The sequence below is a fragment of the Prionailurus viverrinus genome, chromosome B3 (genome assembly GCF_022837055.1).
Source record: "Prionailurus viverrinus isolate Anna chromosome B3, UM_Priviv_1.0, whole genome shotgun sequence".
In the NCBI taxonomy this organism is placed as follows: domain Eukaryota; kingdom Metazoa; phylum Chordata; class Mammalia; order Carnivora; family Felidae; genus Prionailurus; species Prionailurus viverrinus.
In genome coordinates, this window is record NC_062566.1 from 43,993,342 (window position 1) to 44,010,827 (window position 17,486).

The window sequence follows — 17,486 nt, forward strand, 5'->3', positions numbered from 1 at the left end:
TGCCAAGCATAGTCATGTAGACATTGACTTTTTCTGCCAAAGCATTTTCAGTATCTGGTATCTTGGGGCTTTGGTAGGAAGTTGCAGAACCAGTGGTCGTGGCAACTTCCTGATGACTAGATACAGTATGTTTGTAAAGCCAGCAGATCTGGTGGTGGCTCCTGATTACCTACCTTCCTGACTGGGGCAGAAGTTGGCAGTTTCTTGGGTGGGCCAGTTCTCAGATGTTTCAGGATCCTGTGGGGGCCTTGCCTACAGCCTGCCCCTCCAGCTCTTCAACGATTTTGTAGGCGCCTAATTCCCTGTATTAACTTCTTTGTTTTCAAAACACCTGGAGTGATTTCTGTTTCCTGCAACTGAAAGCTGACTGGAGCAAGGTGAAGAAGGAAGGAAAGGGAAAGAGTTGAGAGTGTCCAGGGCCAGTTTGGAAGTACAGGATGCACCTGTAGAGGAATGGATGCCCTGGGTGGGTGACAGCTACGGCAGCACATCAGCAGCAGGGTAGTGAAGAAGTACATATTACTGACACTTCGAGACCCACCGATGCCAAGCGGAACCAGACCCCGTCTGCCCTGGCATCATACTGAACCGGGGAGCACAGTGCCCAAGCTTTTATTCACCGCACACAAAAGGAGAAGCACATTTGAAGCTGCACCTGTGTCAGTTAGGCCACAAACTTTCATGTATTGTTTTTGCCATTGCTCCTTTTTGGCAGCTCCTTAATTTCAGCCTCATTCTATTTTTCATGGTACCGGAGAAGTGGATACATACAATTCATTTTCTAGCAATTTGCTTTTGAGTTATTCTAAACCAGGAGAAAAGTTGGAAGCACAGTGCAAATAACTCCAGATCTTCCTCACATGGTTCTCCTGCTATTGACAAGTCACTACCATTGCCCCATCATCCTTTTTTGCCCTTTTTATTAGTCTTTTTCTAAACCACTGGAGGCCAAGCTGCAGACACAATGCCCTCTCACCTCTAAATGCGCTAGTGTGTATTTTCCTAAAACAAGAACGCTTCTACATAACAGCCATCCAACCTCTAAGCCAGAAAATAAGCATGGATATGACACTACCATCCAATCTTCAGATCCCATCAATCCTTGACAGGTGTTTTAATATTTCCCTTTTTCCTTTCTGGTCCAGGAGCCCATGTAGGAGCATATGCTGCATGTACTTGTCTTTGCAGTCTATTCTAATCTCTATCAGTTCCTTGGTCTTTTTTTGACAGATTACAAGCTGTACAACCTATAGGATGTTCCTTAGCTGGGGTTTGGTTACCGGTTCTTCAGGACCATGTCAAAGTCATGCTTTTTTGAGCAGGAATCACAGAGATGATGCTGTGTTCTTATCAGTGCATCACATCAGGGGGTACATGGGGTACATGATATTGACTTGTCCCATCCCTGTCAATGGTAACCTTGCTCACTTGATCATTTGGGTGTCTGTCAGGTTTCTGTTTTGTCATGTCACCATTTTCCCCTTCCTAATGATTTGTATTTTTTGTGGAGACATCTTCAGAGATTATGCCAGTAGCCTGTCCTTCCTCATCAGATCTCCATCCACCACTTTCACCATTCATTGATGACTTCCACCTGAATCAAACACCACTATTTTTTTTTTACTTCTATCTTCATTAATAGGCATTCTATGTCAGAAGAGCTTTCCCTTTCTCCTCCATTTATTCATTCATTTATTTACATCAACATGGATGTGTAGAATTCCACCTTATTCAATGGGTTGTAATTAATTACTATCATTAAATATTTTGTTGCTCAAATTATCAGAGTTTGGTCATAGGAAGACTTTTTAAGGGGGTTCCTAGGTCATTGTGACAAGTCTCCATCATTCTTTGAACACTTCATTACATTCTGGCTGAAGATGTTCCAGACTCCTCTTGTATTTTGCCTAGCCCACCATTGTCTAGAACCAGCCATTTCTTCTAGGAACCTTGGTTTCATTTAGTAGAAAATGGTTTTCATTTTTTATTTTTTTTAATGTTTATTTTATTTATTTTTTGAGAGAGAGCAAGAGAGAGGGAGAGCAAGCGAGCAGGGGAGGGGCAGAGAGAAGGGGAGAGAGATTCCAAGCAGGCTCCGCACTGTCAGTGCAGAGCCTAATGCGGGGTTCAAACTCACAAACCGTGAGATCACGACATGAACCGAAATCAAGAGTTGGACGCTTAACCCACTGAGCCACTCAGGTGTCCTAGTAGAAAATGCTTTTTAGAAGCCAGGCACTAAGATCTAGGTGCTCAGTGTGCTCACACCTGCTGGATGTCATTGCTTTTCAGCAATCTCAGCAAACAGTTAAGTGTGTGTGTGTGTGTGTATGTGTGTGTGTACTGTGTGTTTATATATGTACATACATAAATGTATACCTATTTCTATATCAATCTGTATTTAAAAATTATTAATTCAGGGGTACCTGGGTGGCTCAGTAGGTGAAGTGCCAGAGTCTTGATTTTGGCTCAGGTCATGACCTCACCATTCCTGAGATCAAGCCCCACATCAGGCTCTGTGCTGACAGTGTGGTGCCTGCTTGGAATTCTTTCTCTCTCTCATGCTCTCTGCCCCTCCCTGCTCACGCACATGCTTTCTCTTTCTCAAAATAAATAAACATTAAAAAGTAAATAAATAAAAAGCACTAATTCATAGCACTTTCTCGATTTAAAATATCATGCCTCAGGGTTCTTTCCAGTCATAAGTACCTTCTCTACCAATGAAAATTCTTACTTTTCTTAGTCTCACTATATTTACGTATTTTCCCAATTCATTTACTTATGTTTTTTGTGTACCTAATTTCCCAATCATGCAAGCATCTTCTCTGTCTGCCACTTGTGCACCCCCACTTTCAGCTTTCATAGTACTGCTGTTGCAACTTTGTGCAACCTCCTCTGTGTCCCAAGCCATTGGGTACCCACTGATGCATCTCTGTATGGCACCTCCCTTTTCCTCTAGTCCCCCATGCTACTGAGCATGTTGACCATGCACTTCCATGAAAATCCCTCCTCCCCTGACCCCTGCCTAAGGTGGGCCTGACAGTGACTCCTCTGCACCAAGAAGAGAAGGTTAGAAGGGATAAATGTATGTGTGTGTGTGTATATATATATATATATATATATATATATATATATATATATATTTTACAGGTAACTATTAGCAATTCATATATCATATAGGAATAGAATCTTGGAGCTGGAAGGCACCAGTAAATAAGTCATTTACGGTACATAGGGGTATAGAAAATTGAATTTGACTAGGATGGAATTCTGGCTCTGTCATTCTCTGTGATCTGGCATAGGTATTTGACATCTGTCAGAGCAGGATATTTACATCAGCTGATGGGGTGACCATCCCCTAGCTGTGTCTGGTATTCATATTTTACAGTACCTAGAGAATGTGAGATTGCTGATTTGAGTTGCTAAACCCACTGTTCTACTGAATTCTGTGGCCATCAGTGTTACTGGCCTCTCCCTTCTCTGTGTGGCTCCCTTGCTAATCCTATCAAAGTTTTAAGAGGATAAACAAATGCAGAAGGTAGGAGAAGTCTGTAGATAAATGCAGGGAGAAAGACACAGCAAAATGAAAAAAGGTTTTGATAAGACTTTCCTGAAGTCTTGAAGAATAAATATGTCTGTGGTGCAGCATCATAACTGCATGACCTGACCCAAATGTTTGGCTTCCCCCATCTGAGATATGCTGTGGCAACGAATGCAAACAATCATGCCAGTGCATAAAGATGTTTTAATGAAAATATCCTCCCTCAAAGTAAAAGAGTCAACCTAAATATAATCAGAGCTGCCTTTAATCGAGTGTCTGCTGTATTTCAAGTACCAGGTCACATGTTCTCATACATCAGTTATTTAAAAAAAATTTTTTAAGTATATTTATTTTGAGATAGAGACAGAGAAAGTGAGTAGGGGAGGGGCAGAGAGCGGGAAAGAGAATCCCAAGCAGGCTCTGCACTGTCAGCATGGAGCCTGATGAGTGTCTTGAACTCACAAACTGTGAGATCATGACCTGAGCTGAAACCAAGAGTCGGACGCTTAACTAACTGAGCCACCCAGGCACCCCTCACACTTCAGTTATAACCATTGAATCAGTTTTGCAAATGTAGATAGTGTTATCCCCATTTTACAGATGAGGAGTCTGAGATTGTGATTTGCTCAAGGACTCAGTCCTATTAGGTAGCAGATCTGGACTTGAATCTCAGATTTCGTTAATACTAAAGACTTGGTCTTTCCAGTGTCCTGCTGCAAATAGTTGCCTAAATAAAAGAATTTAACAGTAAGAGTCTCTTTCTTAGGAAGGTTATAAATGTAACATGCAAAATTAACTTGTAACTGTTTTTATGTTCTTCCATATCTTCTGTCTTTTTGTTGTTGTTGTTAATAGGTTTTAGGTAGACCTTGAGTTCTGTATTTGCTTAAAAAATATTTGTCCAGCAGTGACTATGTGTAAGGCATTTGGATCAGGCCATGAGGTGATAATGATGAAAGGCAGACTTCACTGAATTTACAGCCTACAGGAAGAGAAGGACAGTAATTATGTAATCACACAAACATTTTATAAATGTTATGAAGGAGAAAGAATGTGAGATAAAAACATATAACAGGAAAGATGAATTAATCTTACATGGTATGAAGGAGGGGAGAAAGTCTAAGGAAAGACTGAGGAAGTCATCTTTAAACTGAACCTAAGGATGAATAGGAGTTAGCCAGGTGAAGAGTGAGGCAAAAAGCCTTGCAGATAAACAGAACTGCATGTGCAGAAGATGAGATGGAGAGGAACATAAAGAAGACTAGAATGGTGGAGGAGAAAGGACAGTGTCAGGACATAAATCTGGAGAGGAGAGAAGAGCAGAGCCCAGGCAGGCAGTGCCTGAAAGTCACATTAAGGATTTTGAATTGGATCCCCAGTGGAATGGAAACTCACTAAACATGTGTGCGTACATGCACACATGCGCACACACACACACACACACACACACCATCATTATCATTGACATTTTAATGTTAATATTTGTTCCTCATATACTTAACTTTTTCCCTACTTATTATTTCTTCATTTCTTGTCACATCTCCTGGCTTTCCATGTAGGATCACTTTTTTCTGCCTGAGGTGTATCCTGTAGAAGTTTTTTTAGTGAGTGTTTGCTGGTAATAAATTTCCTTGGTTTTGTTTTTGTCTGAAAACATCTTTATTTTGATTTTTTTTTCTTTTTGGGGGGGAGCGGGGAGAGGAGTAAAATTTACAAACAGTGAAATGCATGATTTTAAAGTACACTTAGATGTACAGTGCTTTTTTTTTTAAGTTTATTTATTTTAAGAGAGAGAAAGCATGAGCAGAGGAGGGACAGAGAGGAGAGAGAGAATCCTATGAAGGCCCCACACTGTCAGCATGGAACCCGACATGGGGCTCAATCCCATGAACTGTGAGATCATGACTTGAGCCAAGATCAAGAGTCAGACACTTAGCCAACTGAGCCACCCAGATGCCCCAAAGTACAGTGCTTTTCAACATGTCTAACCCACAACTCAGTTAAGATCTAGAATATTTCTATTACTCCAGAATGTCCCTTGGGGCTCTCTTCCAGTCAACTCCCCACTTCACTCTCCAGAGACAACCTTTTATCACCATGGATTAGTTTTGCCTGTCCTGGAATTTCATATAAATGGAATCATACAGTGTGTACACTTTTGTGTGTGGCTCCTTTTGTCTAATGTAATGCTTTTCAGTTGCCCATGTGGTTGTTTGTATAAGCAACTCATTCTTTTTATTGCTGAGTAGTATTCCATTGTATGAATAAACCAGATGTTTATCCATTTTCCCTCTGACAGATACTTCCATTGTTTCCAGCTTTTGGCTCTTATGAATAAACCTACTGTGAACATTCATCTACACATCTTATGAAAGTATCTTTTCCACAAGTATAGGTTATTAGCATGATGTGTATCTTTCCAGAGGCATTTTGTGTATAAACGTATATGGTGCCATCACATATAAGAGTAGTGTTAAAATGTGAAGTGATGATGAGCTGTTATTTTTTTTGGAAATTATACAGTACTGATTGAATAAGTAAAGTGGTAGTTTTTGAGAAGGGAAATAGTCCCACAACTGCATTAACTACAGCACTTCCCTTTCTTACCTTCTTGCTCTTTACCTGTGCATATCAACTTTTGTTAAAACACAGGCTACTGGCTCCACCACTGCCTGATTGAGTAGGTATGGGGCCTGAACTTTTGTGTTTCTAATAAATTGCCATGTGGTGCTCATATTACTGGTGCAGGGAATACACTTTGAGAACCACAGCTCTCTCTTAAATCTAAGGATTTTGAGTATTCTAGTTTATTATGGTTATTAATGCCAGACGCTTCTTAGGATCTTTGACCATGCATAGCAAATATATAGGAGTCATGTACTCCACCCTTACTGGGATAATCCTCACTTTATGTATTTTCCAGTAAGAGTGATCTAGCATTTACAATTTTGTAACAGGTTTCAAGTAAATTTACACACCAGAAGAAGAAAACTTGTGGCAATCATAGGTTCAGATTTTTAGTTTTGAAAATATGGTCACCATAAATTATATAACATGTTGCCAAAAAAAAAAAAAAGAAAAGAAAAGAAAAAAGAAAGTACATCCCTCCTTCCAACTCTAGTCATTTTTTGTTAAATAAATATGCAATATTATTACATTATGTGAATATAGTATTATTCATGTTGGAACCATTGTGCCATGTTTATAATTATGGCACATTTTTTGTTTGCTTTAGTTTTTTTTTTAAGTTCATTTATTTATTTTGAGAGAGAGAGAGAACAAGTGAGCACAAGTGGGGGAGGGGCAGAGAGAAAGAGAGACAGAATCCCAAGCAGGCTCCTTGCCATCAGAGCAGAGCCCAATGCAAGGCTTGAACTCACGAACTGTGAGATCACGACCTGAGCCGAGATCAAGAGTCAGAGGCTGAACCCACTGAACCACCCAGGTGCCCCTTGCTTTAGTTTTCTGTATACTTGTCACAAATTTGCAAACTGTCTGACAGAGTTTTGAAACTACTCAATGTAAATGTCATATATATATGACATTGAGTGTGTATGTATGTGTATATAGAGCTATCCATTCCTTTTTCTTCATTCTCGTCAGAGACAGCCTCTTGCCACATCGCATTCTATCTGAACTGCTTGCACTCTACACCTGATGTGTAGCCATCACCTGCAGGCTTCCGTTTGCCCTTATTGTGAGAATCCCCTTTATCTTTTTTTCTGTGTTCGAGCTCCTGTTTCTGTAATCTCTTGTCTTCCTCCTCCCTAATTTATTCCATCATTTGCTAATATACATCCTCTGTACAGTAGGCAGGTACTTTTGACTGGAGTATAGCATGATAGGGTTATCTGAACTTGTCATTTCACTGTGGGGTTCTCACATATAAGTACTCACAACATTTGGTTCCTCCCCTCCCTGGCATCATTCGGTTTCCTCAAAGAGAAGTCTTCCAGTCATCTGTTTTGTGGGTATAGATCTGGCAGCCAGTGTTCTGGGCTCACTGTACAAACTTTTCCTTTCTTGATAAAATGCCTTAATCCTTCTTTCAGCTACTTCAGAAAGCTTTGTGGTTAATCAAGAATTTGTTAGCCTCTGCTATGTGCCAAGTATTCTACTGAGTTTCACAGAGGATACAAAGATAATGAAAAGATAAGTTTCCTGAGCTTCAAAATACCACAATTTTAATAGTGCAGAAAGACACATCGTTTATCTCCGCAGATACAAGACCATATGTGATAAGTGCTGTAAAAGTGGGCTTTAACATCGAGAGGGGAAAATTCATTTCAACTATGAAATCTTTTTGAGAAGATGGCATTTGGACTTTGAGGAAAAGGCAGGCCTTTCTTAAAGAAAAAACTTCAATGTAAATTTATCAAAAAGTTATAACTTAAAAAAGTTATAAATTATAACTTAAAAATTTATAATTTATAAAAGTTATAAAATTTACAAAAAGTTTAAGTAAAACAAAAACCATCATCTCATTATTTTAATAATTATTATCGCTGTTAAATATTTCCTTCTAATCTTCATTCATCTGCATATCTTTTTTCAGTTATCACAGAATAAATATCACTCTGCAGCCTGATTTTTCCAATTAACATTATAATTATTTTCTGTCATTAAATGATAGTGTCTCTCTCTCTCTCTCTCTCTCTCTCTCTATATATATATATATATGTGTGGTTTTTTTTAAATTTTTTTTTCCAACGTTTTATTTTATTTTTGAGACAGAGAGAGACAGAGCATGAACGGGGGAGGGGCAGAGAGAGAGGGAGACACAGAATCGGAAACAGCCTCCAGGCTCTGAGCCATCAGCCCAGAGCCCAACGCGGGGCTCGAACTCACGGACCGCGAGATCGTGACCTGGCTGAAGTCGGACGCTTAACCGACTGCGCCACCCAGGCGCCCCTTTTCTTTTTCTTTCTTTTTTTTTTTTTTATATGTATTTTTTTTTTAATGTCCATCCACTTTTGAGAGACAGAGATAGAGTATATGCGCACAGGAGCAAGGAGGGGCAGAAGAGGAAGAGAGAGAATCCCAAGGAGGTTCCTTGCTGTCAGCACAGAGTGCCCACACGGGTGGGGCTTGACCTGATCCAAGATCAAGAGTCGGATGCTTAACCCACTGAGGCACTCAGGTGCCCCTGTCATTAAAAAATAATAATACATTTTAAATGACTGCTCAGGTGATACAGGACAGCTCTACATTTCCTATTCCTGGAAATGGGGGCATTGACAAAAGATTAAGGAGCAGTTGGTAGCTATTTTCATGAATTGTGGAGAAAATCTCAGGTCTGGAAAGCTGTTTTTAATTACTGTAGCCTCCTGCATGGATAACACATTACCATTTTATTGTGTACTGTCATTGAGAAAAGCCGCATACCTTTGCCTGCCATTTGTGACTTTTACATTTCACTTTCAAAAATCAGGAAAGCTCTCTTAGGAGTGGAGGGGAAACTCAAACTTTAGCAAACAGCTGTGGTCTGTTTCCGTTTTGAATAAGGAAGAGTTGTTTAATTTTTGTTTCTTTTTTCCTCATTTGAGCACTGTCCAAGTTTCTATTAACAGTACTTTGAATATCATGTTTCCAAAATTATTGAAGAGTTTAGTTCTTAGTTGCAGCATTTATGCTCTTCATTTTCAAAGATGATGTGAGGTATGATTTCTGCTTATGGATGTGATTGCAAAGACCCATTTTGACAATTTTCTAACATTAATTTGTAAAATTCACAGATGTGAATGGAAATGTGAAAATAAAGGGCATTTCTTATTTAATTTTATGACAAAATCTCAAGTCAATATAGCTTCACATCCATTAACACCAGCAGCATCGAAAATAACTAGTTCTGATTTTTGTGGAAGGAAATGCAAGAAGGTTTAAAAGTCAAATGTAGGGGCGCCTGGGTGGTGCAGTCGGTTAAGCGTCCGACTCCAGCCAGGTCACGATCTCGCGGTCCGGGAGTTCGAGCCCCGCGTGGGGCTCTGGGCTGATGGCTCAGAGCCTGGAGCCTGTTTCCGATTCTGTGTCTCCCTCTCTCTCTGTCCCTCCCCCGTTCATGCTCTGTCTCTCTCTGTCCCAAAAATAAATAAACGTTGAAAAAAAAAATTTTTTAAAAAGTCAAATGTATTTGTCACACTGAATAATTTATCATCCCCTGGAATTTTTAAAATCAATGCTTGTTACATTTTTCTCCAGGAGACTTCTGGGGGATTTTTTCAGTAGAGGCTTCACCAATATGGATTAACTATTTCAGATTGTTTCCTCTATTAAATTTATATCTAAATTATAAACACTTGTCTGTGTTTACAAAAGTTGGGATTTTCAAATAACATTATTTGCTGATGGCACTTTTCATTACACTTGACCACTTGAAAATGTTTGTATTTATTTATTAAGTCATCTCAGAAAAGTGTTCTGATTTTCAGAATTCAGTGTGGGAGATCAGTACCTAATAAAGTACAGCCATTTCCCAGTCAAGTGGTATAGTGAAAATGTGGCTATTGGGGCCAGTAGAATCCTTTAATGGGCCTATTTAGTCAGTGGGACTTTCCAGGAAGAGTGACTGCAGATCTTTTCAGTTTTTTGGGAATCAGTCCCTGCAGAAAACTGAAATTTCAGTTCACATATTTTTCTCTCTGGTTTTTAATTCCATCTTTCTTCTGATACCTGAGGATTTCCCTTCTTTCTTGCACCATCAGCTCTGTATTTAGTTCTATTTAGGGACAGAGGAAACATATTTTATCTAGCATCTTTTGTAAAGATTTTTGTATTATCTGAATTTATCATCTGTTTTAGAGCTAATAGAATATTCCCATTATCATATTTATTCAGTGAACTTCCAGGAATGAGGGTGGTTGTAAGCATTTAGAAATAGAAGAAGATTGAAATAAACATTCTGTGATATGTGTATTATCTCCTTTCCAGACCTCTGCTCAGAAGGGAATATGACTGACTACTTGCTGATGGAATGATTGTATAATAGAATCCATGAGGTTGCTCTCTGCTAGGCAACACTTATTTCATATTTCTTGATCTTAGAAATACTCCTGTGAATGCTGTTGTGCTTATGTCCTTGAGTACGTGAGTGAAAGTTTATCTAGGGACTAGACCTAAAAGTAGAATTTCTGAGTTATTAATTTAGAACATTAGTAGGTTTTCCAAATGTCTCTTCAAAATGAATCTTCAATGTATACTTCCTAACAACAGTGTATTAGATTTCTCCCTGATTACTGGTGAGATTGAATATCTTTTCATGTATTAACTGTACATTCTCTATGATTTCTTGTATTAGACTGTTTATATTTCACCCCCAGGTTTTCGGAGTTCTTTATGGATTCTAGATAATCGTAATTTGTCAGTGGCACACATTTTAGATACTAACACCTTGTCTGTCCCCTTGACTTCTCATTTTGTTCACGGCATCTCTTCTCTTGCAAAAGGTATATAATTTTAATATCAAATTTAACCACTTTTCCCATTAGAGTTTGTATTTTTTAAAATCCTTTCCTACCCCACTGTCATAGAAATATTCTAAAATTTCTTATGAAAATTTTCAAGTATTCTTTTTTTGCTTTTGGACTTTAACGTAGTTGCAGTTTGTTTCTGTATATAAGATAAGATAGTGGTTGAATGTTATTGTTTACTTCTTTACTCATTTTTACTCTTACCTATGAATTTTACAATTATTGTTAAAACCTATGAAAAAATTTGGGGGTGAGGGAGTTAGAATTGTATTGAATTTATAGGTTACTTTGGAGAAAACAGACAATAATTGGAATAATTCCATCCATGAACACAGTAAATTTCTTCATTTACTTAAGTCTTTTTGTGTTCTTCAATAAGTTTTTATAATTTTATCCATAAAAGTATTTTACATTTCTTATTAATTTTATTTCTCTGTGTCTAATAGTTTTGCTTACTTGGGAATTTTTTAAAAATAAGCATTCTGTTTTGTAATATTTTCTTACTCACCTTTTAATTTCAAACAACCTAAAATCTACAGGACAGTTAAAATAGTGCAATGAACACCTGTATAACCCTCAGCTAGATCCACAAATTGGTAACATTTTACTTATTCCTTTATTTACACACACACATACACACACACACACACACATTCACATTCAATATTTTATTTGCTTAGCCATTTAAACGTAAATTGTACTCTATCACATTTTATCTCTAAGTATTTCAATATGTATCTCAAAAGACATTCTTATATTAAACCTCATAACAGTATATAATACCTAGGATATTTAGTACTTGATATATTACAGTATCAATATACTATAGTTTTATTTACTGTACAATCTATTGAGTGAGATTTTTGAAACAATGAGCCTAGGGAAAAAAAGAGAGACACGACCAAGAAACAGACGCTTAACTATAAATAACCAACTGGGGAGGTGGGGGTAGGGATGGGGTAAATAGGATGGGATTGAGGAGTGCACTGGTGGTGGTGAGCACCGGGTGTTTTTTTTTTTTTTTTTTTTATTTAAGTGTTGAATCACTGAATTGTACACCTGAAAGTAATATTACACTGAATGTTAACTAACTAGAATTTAAATAAAAACTTTTTAAAAATTACCTTTTGAATAGTTATTACAAATGATTATAAGCTCTTGATTTTTATTGTGTACATAGCAACAATAATAAATATTACTACTAGGAATTTGGATGTAAATTTTCTTGGAAGCAAAGCTAAGGCCTTAATGTAATAGTTTAACACTAGTTTATTTGTGTTTTCTTTGTATATATCAAGTTACCCACAAATAACAATATAGTTTTTTATTTTCTCTCATATCTTTTTAATCAGATTAATTCTTAAAAAAGATTCCTCCAAGTAATTTTAATATCCTGAATACTTTATTTGAGATATATATATATATTTAAAGGTATGTGTCTTAGATAGGTTATAAAGTACATGAAAATAGTATATAAATTTTTGTATTTTAGGAAAATTCCCGAATTGTGAGGGTCAAAGTGATAGCTGGAATAGGCCTTGCCAAAAAGGATATCTTGGGATCTAGGTAAGTATATTAAGTCGGTTTGTAATTTTAAAACTGCACTGGTTATTTAATTTTTTCTAAACTTTGGTTTCCTGCATAATTGAATAATATTATTAATAGGTAAATTATTGTGTAAGGCAGAATGATTATATTTCCAATTGGTGTTTTACTAAATTCATTGCTATCTGAACTATCACATAGCAAGGTTGGGGATTCTGGAAGGGAAAGACGCAGAGAGTAGATTCCTAAACTGTGCCGATGGACATCTGCTGACCCTGAATCACACATGTGATAGCAGATTCAAAGCATCTCAACTAAAGTCAAAAAATCTGGGGCCCCTGGGTGGCTCAATTGGTTAAGCGTTCAACTTCACCTTAGGTCATGATTTCACAGCTCAAGAATTAGAGCCCCGCTTCAGGCTCTGTGCTGACAGCCCAGAGCCTGGAGCCTGCTTTGGATTCTGCCTCCTTCTTTGTCTGCTCCTCCCCAACTTATGCTCTCTCTCTCTCTCTCTCTCAAAAATAATAAATAAAACATTCTTTAAACAATTTTTTAAAAATAAAGAAAAAGATCTGAATAGAGATAAGAGTTGTTGCCCAAGAAACATGGTTTGTAGTTCTTGTCCAAATAAGATAATTAATTATATGATAAAAGAAAACAAATAATCGTCAGAGAAAAATTGCAGAATCCAGAGTCTCCACAACTTAATATTTATAATGTTGAGGATATAATTGAAAATTATATGATCTATAAAGAACCAGGAAAATGGAACACGTCTCAATAGCATGCTTATACTTGATATTATACCAGTAAAGATTGAAAATTTCAGGAATGAGATAGAAACCATAAAAAATAATTCTAGAACTGAAAAATACAATATTTGAAATTAAAAGTCTTGGTGGAATTGACAGCAGAATGCCGATGAAGAGGAAAACTTAATTGCCTTAAAATTAGATCAGTAGAGATTATTTTCCAATTAGAAAATGACAGAGACAAAGATTGAAAAAAACTTTTTAAATGAACAGTGACTCAGGGATTTGTTAGAGAATATCAGACAGTCTAACATACATGTAGTTAGAGTCCTAGAAATAGAAGAGGCAAAATTTTTTTTTAAGTTTATTTATTTATTTTGACAGAGAGAGTGAGAGAATGTGAGTGGGGGTGAGGTAGACACAGGGAGAGAGAGAATCCCGAGCAGGCTCTGTACTATCTGTGTAGAGTCCAACACATGGGGCTCAAACTCATGAATCATGATTTCATGACCTGAGCCAAAATCAAGAGTTGGACACTTAACCGACTGAGCCAAAATCAAGAGTTGGACAGTTAACCGACTGAGCCACCTGAGGCAAAACATTTTTTAAGAAATAATGGCTGAGCTTGGGATTCTCTTCCTCTCGCCCTCTGCCCTTCTCCCCTGCTCACACTCTCTCTAAAATTAAAAAAAAAAAAAAAAAAGAATGGCCAATTTTTAAAAATCTGATGAAAGATACAAATAGATAGTATCCAGAAATCCCAAGCAGGATAACACTAAGAGGAACAAGTGAGGCACATCATAGCCAAAGTGTTGAAAGACGAGTATAAGGAAAAATCCTGACAGAAGAAAGAAGAAAATGACGTATTACGTGCATGGGAACTACCAATTTGGTTAAGGGCTGACTTCTCCCAAGAAACTATGGAAGCCAGAAGAAAATGCAGCAATAGAATAACAGTTGTCAATCCAGAATTCTGTATTCAGTGAAAATGTCCTTTAGGATGATGACAAAATAACAGCACTTTCAGATAAAAGAAAACTATAAGGTTTTATCATTGGCAGACCTGCAGTATAAGAAGAGCCAAAGGAAGTTCTTCCAGCTAAAAAAGAATGATAATAGATGGAAACACAGATCCTCAGAAAGGAATAAGGAAATGGTAAATATCTGGGAATATGAAAAATACCTTATGTTGTTTTTATCATAACTTAAAAAAAATAAAACGTATGCCTGTTTAAATCACAAATTACAACATTTCTTACAGGATTTATGTTATATGTAGATGGAATATATATAACAACTATAGCTTAAAGGGCAGGAATGGGTGTGGGTTATTGTGATGAAAGAAAAACAACTGAATTTAGTTGCCTCCTGGGCATTTTACATTATGACAACCCTGCTCACACCCAGGGTCTGAACATTTAGATAAGGACCTGAGCTTAGGATTTCTATCACAAGTTCCCCCTGTGTGTTCTCCAGGGCACCTTTTAAAATAACCACTTAAGAGTTAAGACCACAAAAAGTTAGTGAAGTCCACCCCAATCACCTTATAAGTAATAGGTGGTTGCTACCTTGTTCTTTATCTCTTACTCACTCATGACCTGGTAATGGAAGACTGCCCTTCTTCTGGCTCATTGCTTTCCCTTCCACCACCCCTCCCCCCCCCCATTTCCTCCTGTTTCTGGGATCTCTAAGTAACAAATCTTGTGACTTACTTCCTTTGTGTGGGTATATTAAAACTGCCTTCAATCAAAATGACCCTGAGGTTTTCACTTCCCCAAAGCAGGAGCTCACATGCTGAGGAGCTACCTGTCAACTCCATGCGGGTGGTTTATTCCTCCTCACTCAGCACATCATAATTTGCACATTCTTAATATAATACACCAGTTCCTGCTCCTCAACACAGTTATGGACCTGTTTAGTAGAGTGGTACAATATTAAATGTAAGTGGAATAAAAAATTAAGGGTGTGTTTTGTAAGACTTAGATAAGCCACTGAATATAATGTAAAGAATTATAGATAAAAAAACCAAAAGATATTTTTAAATGAAATTCCTGAGAAAATAAATAATTAAAAGGCCAAGAAATGAGTAAATGATCAAGAAAAGAAAAAAAAGAGGGAAAGAAAAGAATAAAAAACGAATAATAAATTGGTAGACCTAAATTCAATCTTATCAATAATAACATTAAACATTAATGGACTAAGGCAAATATGAGGCAGAGTCAGAGGTTGTTAGAATAGATTGAAAAACAAGACCCGATTACATGTTGTTTATAAAAGATGCATCTAAAATATAAAGGCACAGCTAAGGTGAAATAAAATGCATCCAAAGAAATATGCCATACAAACAGTAAGTGTAAAAAGACTGATGTAGATTTATTAATATCTGATAAAATAGATTTCAACACCAGAAAGTATTTGTAGACATGTCATAACAATAAAAGAGGCTGTAACCAGGAGGTTACAGGAGGCTGTAACCATCATAAATCATAAATAAATTATAAAACAATCATAAATATATGCCTGATAACAGAACTTGAAAATAATATGCATAATGTTATGCATGATAATATGCAACATAATATTTTGCAGCCAAGCTGGACAGAATTAAAAGGACAGATAAAAAATTCCATAATCATAGTTGGAGACATTAACACCTCTCTCACCAGTTGATGAAACAACTAGATTAGAAAATCAACAAAAACATAAATTTGAACAATATTGTGAACAACTTCAACATAAGGAACACTATTTCTTTTTTTTTTTTTTTTTTTTTTTTTTTTAAATTTTTTTTTTTTCAACGTTTATTTATTTTTGGGACAGAGAGAGACAGAGCATGAACGGGGGTGGGGCAGAGAGAGAGGGAGACACAGAATCGGAAGCAGGCTCCAGGCTCTGAGCCATCAGCCCAGAGCCTGACGCGGGGCTCGAACTCACGGACCGCGAGATCGTGACCTGGCTGAAGTTGGACGCTTAACCGACTGCGCCACCCAGGCGCCCCAGGAACACTATTTCTAACAACTGCATGTATACATTCTTTTCAAGTGGACATAGTACATAAACTAGCATAGCCCATAAATGTATTATCTATTTCTGCATGACTCTGATTACCATAAACTTAGCAGCTTAAAAGAATGCACACATATTATCTCATAGTTTCTGTGGGTCAGAATCCTTTCATGCTTTAGCTGCGTTGTCTACATTAGGTTCTCATAGAGCTGCAATCAAGGTATTGGCCAGGGGTATGACCTCATCTGAGACTTACTTAGGGAAGGGTCCACTTTCAAACTCATGTGATTATTAATAGCATATAGTTCCTTGTAGGCTGCCAGACTGACGGTTTCAGTTTTGCTGGCTGTCAGACAGAGGACACCCTAAGTTCCTTGCCTTATGACCTTCTTCATATGGCAGCTCACAAGCTAACATCTTGCTTTTTCAAAGCTAGCAAAGGAGGGGGTCTCCAAGCATACATAGTCTTTTGTAATGCAATCATATACATTTTGTCAGTTTTTCCATAATGTATTTTAGGATTGGTTAGGATGCATAGGTTCTTCCCACATTTAAGAGGAGGATACTACAAAGGGCATGAAAAGTAGGAGGTGGAGATAATAGGAGCTACCCTATAGTCTGTCAGTCATAATATGTTGGGCCATAAAACAATAAACAACTGCAAAATTCACATTCTTTTGAAGTGTGCGTGATACATTCACCAACATAGACCATGTTAGGACAAGTCTCAGGAATTTTGAAAACATTGAAATTATATATAGGAAGTTCTCTGATAACAATGAAATAAAGTTGTTAATGAGTAACATGATGTTTTGAAAAACCCAAATATTTGGAAATAAAGCAATACTCTTCTAAATAATATGAGTCAGAGAAGGGATCACAAGAGAAGTTAGGAAAAAATTTGAACAGAATGAAAATGAAAATGCACAATATTAAAATTTGTGAGATGCAGCTAAAGTAATATTTAGAGGAAAATGTATAGTTTGGAAATGCCTAACTTAGAAAAGAAGCAAAATCTAAATGAATGATTTGAGTTCTGATCTTAAGAAATTAGAAAAAGAAGAGCAAATTAATTCCAAAGTAAACAGAAGGAAGAAAATAATAAAGGTAACGACAGAAATTAATGAAGTAGAACATGCATAATGATAGAAAAAAATCATTGAGGTTGGGGCATCT

At 37.1% G+C, this 17,486-nt stretch overlaps 1 protein-coding gene across 5 annotated transcripts in view; it reads left to right on the top strand.

Moving 5' to 3' along the window:
• The window catches only part of NEDD4 (NEDD4 E3 ubiquitin protein ligase), a 139,719-nt gene that overhangs the window by 3,391 nt on the left and 118,842 nt on the right, over window positions 1–17,486 (top strand). For 4 of the 5 annotated variants that reach the window (XM_047863621.1, XM_047863620.1, XM_047863623.1 and 1 more), the window contains exon 2: window positions 12,500–12,573. In XM_047863621.1, coding sequence (XP_047719577.1) covers window positions 12,500–12,573 — 74 coding nt within the window. Of the gene's footprint in view, window positions 1–12,499; window positions 12,574–14,365; window positions 14,461–17,486 lie in introns of those variants that run through there. The other variant, XM_047863622.1, reaches the window with a different exon arrangement.